Consider the following 14,601-nt stretch of genomic DNA (forward strand, 5'->3'; position numbering starts at 1 on the left):
GGGATCTTCCCGGACCGGGGCACGAACCCGTGTCCCCTGCATCGGCAGGCGGACTCTCAGCCACTGCGCCACCAGGGAAGCCCTCTAGCAATCCTTTTTACCTTATAGATCTGGCTTTGGTGTAAAAATTAGCCAAGACTTTCTCATTCTAAGACTTTTATCTGTGATTTCTTCTTATATTGTTGTGATTTTACTTTTTACTCCAAATCATTCATCCGCCTGTAATCGGGCAAAAGCTGACATTGGCTGCGTTAGTGGGTGATGTTGGGAATCTGGCTAAATTCCATCTCCTAATAAAAAATGGCTTAAACATAGGGTGGCACAATGGTTGTGATGTGTTCTCATGCACTTGTGTCCCCTTCTCCATTCTCCTTCCCCTCCCCCTGATCACATCCCTTCCCCCGCATTGACTCCCAATAAGATCTTTGGTTTTGTTACATGATTCAGGCCACACAAAAGCCGATCCAAGACTTCCGATAGAAGAAACCAAGTTTTAACTTCCACTCAAGCTCCGTTTATGGGGTCTGGGGGAGATGTGATGGGGAGAAGGATGAGACGTGTACCCTGCCTGCCTGGTCAGTATTTTCAAATTTGAACTTGGCCTTTTGCACAGACTAACAACCAAGGAAAGTCTAAAATTAGTTTGAACGGTTCACAATAGTGAGAAACACTGTAATGTCTTTGCAAGCAAGGCTCCTGATACCTTCGGGCTATTCAGCAAATGACCTTGGTGGGTTGACAATAAATATCTCGCAGGGTCACAATTCATTCTTTGATTTTTTTTTTTCCATTCAGTCTTCTGGAGAGGAAGGGCTGTGGCTTTTAAAATATAATGACAATTTTCATGGCTTGGATTAGAAAAAAACTCTAGTCAGGGTTCCTGCTCATGAATAAATAATTCAAAGACAGCTTATGTATTGAAGATGTGGTTATTAGCAATTGGATTCTGACCATGCTGACTATGTTATACAAACCTTTATAAATGTGACAGTCCCAAAGGGATGCATGTGGCAATATGTACTGTGTGCCTTTTCTTGCTGGGACCTTGAAATGACCAATGAAAGAGACAGATCTCTGGCAATTCAACCAAGGGGCAAAAGGGAATATTAAATTCAGTCTGTCTGGTATAATCCAATAGTTGATTTATTGTTTTAAACTCACATGATCACAAGTCACATAATAAAAACAATAAAAATAAGTAATTGTTTCCATGGAATTAAAAGCCAAGACAATTTTTCAGAAGAAGAATAATGATGGCTCTTGCTTTATGAAATATTATAATATATTAAAAGGCTAGAGGGATTAAAGAGAATGGAGCTGGCCCAGGAATGGCAGATTAATGGAATAAAAAGAACCCACAAACAGCAGACTCGAGTATAAGTGAGAAATATGTATATAATAAAGAAGACATTTAAATCAGTGGGGAAAAGGATGAATTAATCAACAAATCATGTTGAAGCAACTGTCTCACCATCAGTAAAAAGTAAAGTTATTCCTATCTTATTCCTTACAGGAAAATAAATTCTAGATTTTAATCCTAAAACTACTGAAATATAAGAAACATCATAGATAAGTGTTTGAGATGAAGGTGTTCTTTCCAAGGACGACATCAAGGTCAGAAATTATAAAGTAAATGAATGTTAGATGTGATTTCGTAAAAATTATAAAATTTTGTATGAGAATTTAAAAGAACCCATATACAAAAATCAAAAAAGAGATAAAGGCTAATGCATTTTGGAGACTAATGTTAATATGATTTCATTTTACTCACAGGCTGATGAGGCCTGTGGTAAGGGTTCCGTATCTTATTCCATAAAAATATATTGGGTTCTATCTGGGTGCTGAGCAGACAACTGATATGTTTTTCTTTATATTTTGCTGTACCTTTGAATTTCACTCTTGCAATGATCATACATTCCTTCCTTTTATTATCAGCAAAAGTAATACAGCTATTAAAATTGCCTACTGGTCCCATATGTGAGCATTTCTTGGAAATTCTCGCATCACAAATGTCAGATACTCAACACAGCTAAGGATCTTATAAAAAGAAATCTGAGTTTAATTTGGCTAGGACGTCAAAGTACCTGGAGGTTTCCTAATCACTGGGGTGTAGCAGCTAATATTTCAACATTTTCTTCAACGCCTTATAGAATTTGCTTATCATTCATATAAAAAGTAATGATATTCCATTTTGTGGAGTCACTATATAGCCCTAACTATTGCAATTAGGAAATATATTAGTCAAATATACAAGTATCAAGATGATTGCATTGCAAAATTTATTTGTTTTGACAAGAGACCAGTCAATCTGTCTAAATAATTCATATCTCATTGCATGAGAATACGCATTCAAAGACTATTTGATAATGAGAATTATATCTTAATAAACATGAAATCAAATTCTAATGCTTTTCCATTTAACTTTGCACTGAGAATAATTTTTCTTAGAGCACATCTGGAATTTTGAAAAATGTTAAAATAAATAGCAATTCCTGACATATTTCTTAATATTTTCTACTTCAAGGAACTACGACTCATCACTGTGGCACATCTCCACATGGTCCAAACTTTCCAGAGCCCACAAGAATATACTTAGAGTAAAAGAGGCAGTGATGATAGTAATTGACATCTTTCTAGACTAATTATGTCATTTGGAGGAAACAGTGTCCTGGAGAAAGCATGGCTATGGTGACAGTGCTGGGGTTCAATCGGGCTCCCCCACTCAGAGTCTCCCTGTTCTTGGGCAGATTACTTGTTCTCACCAGTTTGTTTCCTCACCTGTAGGATGGGGAGAGTAGTATCTACTATGTGTTCAGTATTGAGGGGATGTATCTAAAGGCACATATTGGGCACTGAAAGAAAATGATGACTCCTATTGAGAATGGACACGGGGATGACATGGCTGCTATGCTGCCATCAGGAAGCTGGCTGAGTCTCTACCAAGAGCTCACGGGGGAACTATAACCTCAATGAATTTACTACCATCCGGGGGTGAGGCTGCTAAGCTCCAAACAGTGATCACAGGGAAGATGACTCACATTATTTAAGGTCAGTCAACAGTTAACTGATTGAAGGTAGAACATATTCATTTCTCGTGCCTGAAGTGATCATCTCTCTCAATCAGGCACCACCCTCCTTATTATTGAAATAACTCTATTTTGGGGAGGATGGACTCAGAACAAAGAGAGGCAGACTCATGAGGGAAGTGTCACCTGCATCACGGTGAGGCCAGTCACTGTCCTCACCTTACCGCAGATGCCACTTCACCAGAGCAGAGACACTCGGGGCCTCCCAGAGCTGGGGTCTCTCTCCAGGGTAGCACCCAATAAACCGCCTTTGCAACCTCTGAGCTTCCCTTTTTCGTTGTTCAAGGCTAGTGGTCCACCCTTACTACAGAGGTCTTCCCTAGCAAGAGAAATTATAATGCACTGGTCTCCACTTATTAAATTTCCATCATTTCCAATCCTTTCTCCCCAGGTATAGCAAGGTAACCTTGGTGAAAGTCCTGGGTGTTCCCTTAAATAATCAATCTCATCAACTGTGTGAGAATTTTAGCAGGATAACCAAAGAGAACTATCTTATTCCCTTGTTTCTAAGTCTTTGAAGGAATCTCACTGCTTCCCCATGCAATACTAAGTCATCTGTACTGTTGTTTCTGTTGATTGGATGGATGGATGGATGGATGAAAAATGGACAGATGGAATATGAAAAGAATATTGTAACACTGGACTGGATCAGCAATGAATGAATCCTCGGTATCTTATCTGACACCCAGAAAGATAAAAGGTAGGACAAAAGAAACTTGATCTTCTGACATACATTTATTGCCAGACTTTTGATTCAAGGAATGCAGAAGCAAAGAACCGCATTGAGCTGAAAGAGGAGAGAGTCTGTCTAGTCAAAAACAGCCTCTCATTCTTTCACTCTTCTTGTTCAAAAGTTCACCTTTTAAGCAAGAATATGATGAGGTTTAATACATTTTGGTCTCTAATAAGGAGTGAGTTGACTATACTCTGAGCCAGAGATCCAGCTCTGTCCAGATTGACCTTGAACAATTCACTCGGTTCTATTAAGTGTGTTTAAGCCCCCCCTCTCTGTAAGAAGAGGATGCTAACTTTAGCCCTCAATCCTCCCTCAGGAATGTGGTAAGGAAAGAGTAGTGGCATACAGGGTAGATGCAAGCTTCCTACAAAGAAAGGTCCATAAATGGATTTACACGATGAGCAGAAAGAAACAGGCAATATTCTCGGTATCGTGCTGCCATTCTTCCTTTAAAACACCCTTCTCTAGTTCAAGCTAATGGTGAACTGATAAATATGTGAAGCAGATTTAGGTCAAGCTGCTATTTATTTTTTTTATTTTAATAGATCTTTATTAGAGTATAATTGCTTCACAGTACTGTGTTAATTTCTGTTGCACAACAAAGCGAATCAGCCCTATGCATACACATGTCCCTACATCCCCTCATGCTGCTATTTAAAATCAGGAACTCGCCTGCTGATAATTTTATTCTGAGGATTCATTCAGCACAACCCCGTCTTCTAGAAAAGAATGGGAAACGCAACCATGAAGGTTCATCTTGTTAAAAAATAATCCACACCTAGCATCACCTGGAGAGTCAGCCCCACCTTCCCAACTAGCCCTCTGAGTGATGCAATTTCTGTACATGTAATGTCACGGCAACTTGGTGTGAGCACGAGAGGGTTTTTCTAAAAAACCCAGGAGCGGTGGAAAGCAAGCAGCGACTCCCAGCTGGCCACTGGTCACACTATTCTCTGAGCCTGCAGAAAGCAACATTCTGCAACCAGTGGAGTCCTTGTGACAGTAACAGAGCTTTCTCCTGGGTTGTCATCAATTATGATGCTTAAGTGTATTATGTTTTAAAGAAAAATAAATAAATAAGCATCTCTCTCTCTCTCTCTCTCTCTCTCATGGTGCAATGGAAACCAATCAAGTCAAATCATTTCAATACTGTCTTTGACAGTCTTCTAACAGGATACTTTCAAAATCGTTAAAGTAGAAAGAAAACATGTGAATAACCTGAAGTGCCCAGCACTGCTCATTTATCAGACCATATACTGCTCTTATCTCCCTTTTCTCCAGATCAAGAAAGAAAAGATTAATATTTTTAATTTAGTAAAGAGCATGTTAAATGTATCTTTGGGAACCTCTGTACACACACACACACACACACACACACACACACACACACACACACACACACACACAATCTATGTTTTGGAGACACAGCCCTGGAACACTGCCTCACCCACCATGTGGAAATTCTCCAATTTCTATATATAACCACCGCAGTTCACAGGCACACACACCCCAACCCATCCACAGGCACCTATCAGCTCATCATGCTTGCAGAAATTGTAATGCTGTAACAATGCTCTGAATTTGAGAAATTCACAAGCCCAGAGATGGTTTCCTGACAATGAAAAAGGGCTGGTGCAGCCCGCGGCGGCACCTTCACACCAGGGCAGGCTCTGCCCAGCTCTCTGGCGTGTGATCTGCATGTCTAATAATGGAACAGGTTTGTGGGATCAGCCGCTTACCTTGGAATGCTGCAGCAGAAGTATCTGCTCGTCCAGCTCTTGGCGCTTGCCTTCTATTTCCGTCTGCCTCTTTCTTTTTTCCTTGAAAATAAAAAGAGAGAGAGAGAGGCTGTAAGAGTGGGTGGGTGTTGGCTCCAGGAATTTGAAGGTAGGAAGTAGCAGCAGCTGTACACATCTGTAGAGACCCTTCCAGAGATGCTGGGCACACACACTGTTGTCACCTGCCCCTTCGTGTCTGGGTGTGTTGTAAGCAGCAGCCTTCTCTTAACATGTCTGCTGTGGGCTCGGTGAGTGGGAGAAATTCTCTTCACTCAGCCAAGCTGCAACAATTTAATCCAGAAGAAAAGGCAGCTTCTACACACACACACACACACACACACACACACACACACACATACACGCACACACACACGCACGCACACACACACAGAGTCATGTTCTGTGCAGTGTTAATTCAGAGACAAAGAATAAAAATGTCTCAATTGTGAAGACAGAGGTTGTTTCCAACTGCAAAGATGATAGAATAAACAGTGGGAAATTCTGGGGTTAGATTCCTGTTATCAAAATACTACATATAAATAATGCAATGCAATTTCAAATTTTATAGGACAAATCATCCAGTTGGACCTACCAAGCAATGCAAATTAGATGGGTGATTTTTGTTTAAGTTCATCTTGGAGGGAGCACTTCATGTTGGGAGGGCTTGCTGAGGTTATGGTAAATGTGAAGTCTAGACTTGGTCTGCCTGGGTCCACCTCCCAGCTTTTCTATTTGCTACTTGTGTGACCTCTGACGAATCCTTTTACCTCCCTGGGTCTAAGTCTTCTCTCGCATAAAGAGGAGGTAAGAATTGTACCTAAACCATATGGCTGGGGCATGGATTAAATGAGATGATATATGTAAAGGACCTAGAACAATGACCTGGCACACAGTAAATGCTCAATAAATATTATTTGCCATTACACTTACTGTCACATGTTTACTTCTAGGCAATGCCTAGAAACTGGTTTTAAAGGGATGTATTTCCCTTGTATTCAGAGCATAACTGTTCCATTGGAGTGTATGCTTATTATTTTTCTTCTCTATACATCTCCAATATAGACAATAAACATCACATAAAAGTGATTAATTGAAGAATAGAAAGGATTGCCCTTATGATAGCTTACTTGTTCAATGTTTTGTTTCCAAAGTGCATAAGGGGGTGGTTTTTTGAGACATTTACTGCAATGGATTATTTCCCTTTACTCACATATGCAGGGAAACTTGTTGGACAAGACATAATGGCATTTTACACTACAACAGCCAAATCCTGGAGAAGACAATAATGTAAAAGCCTGGTTGTTCTGCTCTGTGTTAAGGGAAGCTTTTATTTTATGTAGTTGCTATGTTTCTGGGGATGTGCTCGTACCACTGCTATACAAATCAACATAGTAATAATTTACGTTATAACCAAGTTTTTCTGTGTAATGCACAGACTTTTAAGAAATAGTAGCTTATAATCTCAAGCCACTGGGACATAATATCTAAGTCAGGGACATAACCTCTCTGGCAAAGTGAGGCCTGAGGACATTTTAGGAACTTACTATTTACCAAAGAACTCCAATCCACGGGGCATCACTGATGCTGCTAATCGCAGAGGATGTCCAAGAACACACAATATATGGCAGCAGATGGGAAAAGTGAGGACCACTGAGGAGAGCCCACCTATCCAGCAACTCAAAGGAATGTAAGTAAGTGCAGCCACTATGGAAAACAGTCTGGAGGTTCCTCAGAAAACTAAAAATAGAATTATCATATGAATCCTACTCCTGGGCACATACCCAGACAAAACTATAATTCAAAAAGATATACACACCCCTAAGTTCATAGCCGCACTATTCACAATAGCCAAAACGTGGAAACAACCTAAATGTCCATCAACAGATGAATGGATAAAGAAGATATGGTACATATATACGATGGAATACTACTCAGCCGTAAAAAAGAATGAAATGATGCCATTTGCAGCAACATGGGTAGACCCTAGAGATTATCATACTAAGTGAAGTAAGTCAGAAAGAGAAAGACAAACACCATATGATATCACACATATGTAGAATCTAAAATATGGCACAAGTGAACTTATCTGCAAAACAGAAACAGACTCACAGACATAGAGAACAGACTTGTGGTTGCCAAGGGGGAGGGAGGTGGGGGAGGGAAGTATTGGGAGTTTGGAATTAGCAGATGCAAACTATTATATATAGAATGGATAAACAACAAGGTCCTACTGTATGGCACAGAGAACTATATTCAATATCCCATGATAAACCATGATGGAAAAGAATATTAAAAAAATGAATGTCTATATGCCTATAATTGAATCACTCTGCTGTATAGCAGAGATTGTAACAACATTGTAAATCAACTATTCTTCAATAAAAAAATAAATAAAAATTTTAAAAGGTACCAAGGACAAAGCAAGGACCTCCAGAACCAGCCACTATCTCTTTATTCTAGAATTTCTCAACAGTAGGTTTACTGGACTTTATCTTTCATTCCCACAGTCTATCAAGGTACGGAGTTGTCCTATATTTAAATCCAGAATCAAGACATAGTATGTCGGGGACTTCCTTGGTGGCACAGTGGTTAAGAATCTGCCTGCCAATGCAGGGGACACGGGTTTGAGCCCTGGTCCAGGAAGATCCCACATGCCGAGAAGCAACTAAGCCCATGTGCCACAACTACTGAGCCTGTGCCCTAGAGCCCAGGAGCCACAATTACTGGGCCTGCGTGCCACAACTACTGAAGCCTGCACGCCTAGAGCCCATGCTCTGCAACAAGAGAAGCCACTGCAATGAGACGCCCACACACCACAACGAAGAGTAGCCCCCACTCGCTGCAACTAGAGAAAGCTCGCGTGCAGCAACGAAGACCCAACGCAGCATTAATTTTTTAAAAAAGAATCAAAGAAAAACATAGTATATCACGGGTACAAGATGCTGATGACTCAATAATTCCATCCATGTTAACTGAGTGCTGTGTGTGCTACAGACTGAATGTTTGTGTTCTCCCCAAAATTCGTATTTTGAAACTTAATCCTCAAGGTGATAATGGTATTAGGAGGTGGGACTTTTGGGAGGTGATTAGGTCATGAGGGTGGAGCTCATGAATGAGATCAGTGCTCTCATAAAGAGACCCCAGAGAGCTCTTTCACCCCTTCCACAGTGTGAGGACACAACAGCAAGACAGCTGCCTGTGAACCAGGTGCAGGCCCCCACTAGACACCAAATCGGTGGGTGCCTTGATCTTAGACTTCTAAGACTTCTTAGAACTGTGAGAAAAAAATTTCGGTTGTTTATAAGCCACCCAGTCTATGGTATTTCATTAGAGAAGACTGAATGTACAAAGACAATGTTCTAATTACAGATCTGGTCATTTGCAAATCCTTCCTAGGCTTTCCCACCTCTGAGCCTTTGTTCATATAAAGTTCTCACTCTGCACATTGCCCTCCATCATATTGGTGAACCATGCTTTGAACAGAAGAAATATCACCAGATGGTACAAGCAGGGAATCTTTATATGAGTAGACTCATTGGTGGTCACTGTGAACAGATATGATCATGAAAGATGCAGGTTTTAAGTTAGTTCTTTAAGGAACTAACTAAGGTAGGAATTAGGTCAATACAGATTAATGGGCAGCACATTCCAAGGAATGTGTGAGTAAGGGCAGAAATACACTGCATATTCCAGGGACAACGAGGAGAGAAATAAAACTCAGGTGCAGGGCTTGCCTTTAGGAATAGAGATCGATGATTCAAAAGACTGGCCAGGACTAGACCTCTGAGGGCCTTGGATGCCAGGCTAAGAAGCTTGGATTTTATTACACGGACAATGTAACCTCATTGTAGGGTGCTAAGCAAGAGAGTAATACGGTGAAATGGCATTTTAGGAACATTATCTGGCACTGGTATATAGGATGGATTAATAGGAATTGGGATACGTTTCCTGTAAATGGCCAGATAGTAAACATTCTAGGTTTTGTGGGACATACAGTCTCTGTTCCAACTACTCAATGCTGCCACTGCAGTACAAAAACAGCTGTAGACAATCTATAAATAAATGAGCGTGTCTGTGTTCTAATGAGCCTTCATTGACAAACACAGGTGGGGGCCAGATTTAGCCCATCTTCATAGTTTGCTGACCTCTGGATGAAAAGATCATTACATGTCTTAGAAAGAAGTCCTACACTGTTCGTGGGAATGTAAATTGGTACAGCCACTATGGAAAACAGTCTGGAGGTTTCTCAAAAAACTAAAAATAGAATCACCATATGATCCAGCAATCCCACTCCTGGGCATGTATCCAGACAAAACTATAATTTGAAAAGATACATGCACCCCAGTGTTCACAGCACCACTACTTACAATAGCCAAGACATGGAAACAATCTAAATGTCTACTGACAGATGAATAGATAAAGAAGATGTGCTGTGTCTGTATATATACAATGGAATATATATATATATACATATACACAATAGAATACTACTCAGCCATAAAAAAGAATAAAATAATGCCATTTGCAGAAACATGGATGGATCTAGAGATTATCGTACTAAGTGGTCAGAAAGACAAATACGATATGATATCACTTATGTGTGGAATCTAAAATATGACACAAATGCACTTATTTACCAAGCAGAAACAGATGCACAGACATAGAGCAAAGACTTGTGGTTGCCGGGGGGAGGGGTAATGGGGGAGGGATGCATTGCCACGATGGGGGGGTGGGGGAGTTCGGGGTTAGCAGATGCAAACTATTCTACATAGAATGGATAGACAACAAGGTCCTACTGTATAGCACAGGGAAATATACTCAATATCCTGTGATAAACCATCATGGAAAAGAATATGAAAAAGAATATATATATATATATATCTCTCTGAATCACTTTGCTGTACACCAGAAATTAACATTACATTGTAAATCAACTATACCTCAGTAAAAAATACATTTTAAAAATGTCTTAGGAGGATGCAACATTCACCTGGGGTATGGTGGGGATGGATGAACTAACAAGCCCATCCTAGCTCAGAGCTGTTCCACTCAGATTGGGAAGAAAAGGACAAATACAAATAGAGTTGATGAGGCTCAGGTCTAATAAGATCTAGAAGGTGGGGCAATATGGTATCTTGGCTCTGAGCCACACAGAGAGTGCTGGTGCAGGAACGGGCAACAGGGGGAAAGTGGTGCTTTCCCACTTATTCTGTATTCACATCTTCCCTGAGGAAACTTCATATTGGGTTGAAGGTAGAAATCAAAGAGTTGTTAACATATGCAACCAAGGGCTTCCCTGGTGGCGCAGTGGTTGAGAGTCCGCCTGCCGATGCAGGGGACGCGGGTTCGTGCCCCGGTCTGGGAGGATCCCGCGTGCCGCGGAGCGGCTGGGCCGGTGGGCCGTGGCCGCTGAGCCTGCGCGTCCGGAGCCTGTGCTCCGCAACGGGAGAGGCCACAGCGGTGAGAGGCCCGCGTACCGCAAAAACAAAAACAAAAACATATGCAACCAGGCATCAGTATCAGCATGTTCTCATCTGTGTTCTATCTGATGAAGACTCTGGGCTTAGCCCTGCCACAAGGCTAAGGCTATGGCTATCGTGGGATCCTTTATGTCCCCTTCCACAGTGATGGAGTTAGGTCTTGAAATCACTCCTGACTGGACAAGAGGTAAGATGTGCAATCAGCCTGTGTACAGAGTGAGATATGAGCCATAGTACAGCAAGTTCGAGGGGGCCACCATTGGCTTCCTGATGCTTGCTTGCTTGGTCCAGGCCTCACCTGGCGAGCTTGCTGCTTCCCAGACTTCTCCTTCCCTTAATCAAGGCAAAACCACTAGCTCTTGGGTTCTCTTCTCACTCCTTCTCAAATGTCTAAATGTAGACATTCAGCCCACATGATTTTCTTTACTCTCATCAACTATACAACCTATACAATATCAGTATAGATAACTAGCAGATCTATATTTTCAGCCTAGATCTCTCCTTTGAGCTCCAGGTTCCCCTATCCAACTGCCAAATGTTCATGTCCAGTGCCTCAAACCTAACCCTTGAGTCATCCTCTCGGCCATCCCTCCTCCCCTACTCTCACACCTGTTCCTTCTGTATTCCTCATCTCAGAAAATGACATGACCTAAGTTGGAAATCTGATTTATTCTAGACACTCCACTGTCTTAAAAGACCAAGTCCTGATGATACTGCTCGTCATTTTCCACGCCTTCTACGTCCCCACTAGAACCTTTATTACAACCTTAACATTCCCTCCTTTATCTTCCCACCCCCCCACGTAGACTACTCTACATGAGTATCTTTCTCATGCTATAGCGCTGAACTGTTCATACTCTCTTTCCACCTGGATTACTGCAGTGGTTTCCTCACTATCCTTCCTGCCTCTGAGGCTTGGCTCTGAGTAAGTCACCCTGTGCTTTAGTGATATCCTAAAATGGAAATCTGACTGCTTCCATCCCTGGCCTAAAATCCCAGAAATGTCTCTCATCGCCTACAGTGCAAATAGTTAAGTTCCTTCCCATGGCCAAGAGGGCCCTCCGTATCTCACAGTTTCATCTCAAGCCATGACCCCCCTAATCATATGCTCCAACCTCAACACATGATCTGAAGTGTCCTGATCTCAGGTGGGTTCATGCCGTCCTGGTTTTGCTCTTACTGCTTCCTCTAACAATAATGGATTTCCCTCACTCCTTCATCTAATGAAAACCTTTTTCTCTTTGACAACACAGCTTAAATATCCATAAAGCTTGAGCAACCACCTGCCCAGTCTTTCTTCCATCAGAGGACCCACATACCCTCACTATAAATGGTGGTGGAAATGCCAGTTATGATTAGTCACATATAGTCCAGCTCATTCCTGCCACCAGGACTTGTGTGTGATACAGGTTAGGACAATCAAACTACCTTATCTCATTGCAGTACGGACTGGTCCAAGGAGCAGCTAAAGGACCAAAGCAGAACCAAGAAGAGACATTTCTAGGAATAGACACATGAATACTGGGAGAGAAAAGCTCCCTTTTCACTAAGGTTAAGCTGGGATGATGTCTATCTGAGTGGCAATTTTCCCAAGCCACATGGAAGAAACACATCCATGCTGGAGAAAGGTTAACCCACAGAGAGAAGCAGAGCTGGAAGACAGAGAAAGGAGGATCCAAGTGAGATTGTTTGAGTCCCAGATCTAGTTATGCATGAAGCCAGAACCATCCGTGGGCTTCCTAAATTATATACACTCATAACCTCCCTTCTGCTTAAGCTAGTTTGAGTGGTGTTTCTCTCACTTGCAGCTCAAAGAGTTCTGACAAGTAGAGAGGACTTCTCTGCTCCCTCCAAAGATATTTCATCACCCCTTCCTTCTTTCTTCCCTTCATGGGCTGTGGATCTTTCTACATTAGTACCTTGAGCACTTTAGGACTTTATGCACTTAACTGTTTACACATCTTCTCCCTCTACCAAACTATGGACATCTTGAGGACAAGGATATTGGCTCATGCATCTCCAAAGTCTAGACTGTTGCATGGTAGAGACACGTAACAGACACTCAGTAAGAATCTTTGAATGAGATACTTGTTCTCCTCCCATCATGTTCCTGTCTGTCCAGATCCCTCATTCAAATGCATCATGAATCTGCACTCATGATTTCAATGGCAGTAAAATACCTCACTGAAAACACATTAGCCGTCAGTCCACAAAACCAGAAGTATCTTTCTGTTAAAGATGTCAGCCCATATGGAATAAACCTTTATGGCTTTGCACAGAAGACAAGAGTTGAGAAATCTCATTCTGGGAAAGAATCATGGAAAGCTCACTCTGGGGAGAAAGGCTGGGGGAAATAGAAATTCCAGGGAAAGCATAACGAGCTGACAGTAGCAAACTATTCAGGGGGAATGTGCCTCAAGAGACATCTGGAATGAAGTGACCTCAATCCATTAGGAAGATTTCCAGATCCTTCCACGATCTGGGAGGCCTAGCAAGCCACTTTCATCATCTTTCTGCGAATTACGTATTATCCTGGCAAGTATTTTCTGGAAGTATTGCAACATTATGATACTGTAAACTCTTAGTGTAGATAGGAGCCACCATATAGAATGGAGGACACTGTTCGAAGGCGGCTAATAAGTATGATGGGAAGACAGGTATTAGAAGTAGTTAGGAAGCCCATGTCCACCCTGGTGCAGCTTTAGGCAGACTCCCTCTTCTCTCCAGTTTAATGCTGCTGTAGAACCAATGCCATTTATATGTCTGAGGAAACAAAAGGAAGACGGTCAGTCTGAAAACTGAGAACTTGAGTGACCAGGTATAAAACAATAAAGAGGTGCCCACTCAGCTTAGTCCAACTGCCTGTCCAGCTAACTTGAATGCTGTATTTGCTCAGCAAGACACATCCCCATTAGAGATCAGTTATCTGATCTCAATGCCATTAGATATTAAGACCCTCTCTCCTGGCTCTGACTTCAAGGTCACCCATTATGATTTTGATTATATTCAGGCTTTGAAAGTAGTTACCTAAATGGAGAGATAACACTCGTTAAGCTCCCTGCAATGTCATCCACTATAAATAAACTGGCACTTGGGTTTGTAGTTGAGTGTACTAAAAAGTTTTAAGTTCATATGTAGTTTTCTGATCTTACAAAACTAAGTAACAGAATCTAGAGTCAGTTTAAAAAGCTTGGTCAAGGGCTTCCCTGGTGGCGCAGTGGTTGAGAGTCCGCCTGCCGATGCAGGGGACGCGGGTTTGTGCCCCGGTCTGGGAAGATCCCACATGCCACGGAGCGGCTGGGCCCGTCAGCCATGGCCGCTGAGCCTGCGCGTCCGGAGCCTGTGCTCCGCAACGGGAGAGGTCACAACAGTGAGAGGCCCGCGTACAGCAAAAAAAAAAAAAAAAAAAAAAAAAAAGCTTGGTCAAAAGGACAAGTAAATTAGATTTCCTGTAATCACACTATTCTGCCTCGCCACGCACCCACCCAACTCTCAACATCACCACGTGGAGCAGAGAATTC

General features: G+C 41.9%; 1 protein-coding gene across 5 annotated transcripts in view; it reads right to left on the minus strand.

Moving 5' to 3' along the window:
- Window positions 1-14,601, minus strand: part of PALM2AKAP2 (PALM2 and AKAP2 fusion) — a 646,508-nt gene that overhangs the window by 267,921 nt on the left and 363,986 nt on the right. For all 5 annotated transcript variants that reach the window (XM_067743691.1, XM_067743692.1, XM_067743693.1 and 2 more), the window contains one exon: window positions 5,562-5,642. In XM_067743691.1, coding sequence (XP_067599792.1) covers window positions 5,562-5,642 — 81 coding nt within the window. The remainder of the gene's footprint in view (window positions 1-5,561; window positions 5,643-14,601) is intronic.

The sequence above is a fragment of the Pseudorca crassidens genome, chromosome 7, assembly GCF_039906515.1.
Source record: "Pseudorca crassidens isolate mPseCra1 chromosome 7, mPseCra1.hap1, whole genome shotgun sequence".
Lineage (NCBI taxonomy): Eukaryota > Metazoa > Chordata > Mammalia > Artiodactyla > Delphinidae > Pseudorca > Pseudorca crassidens.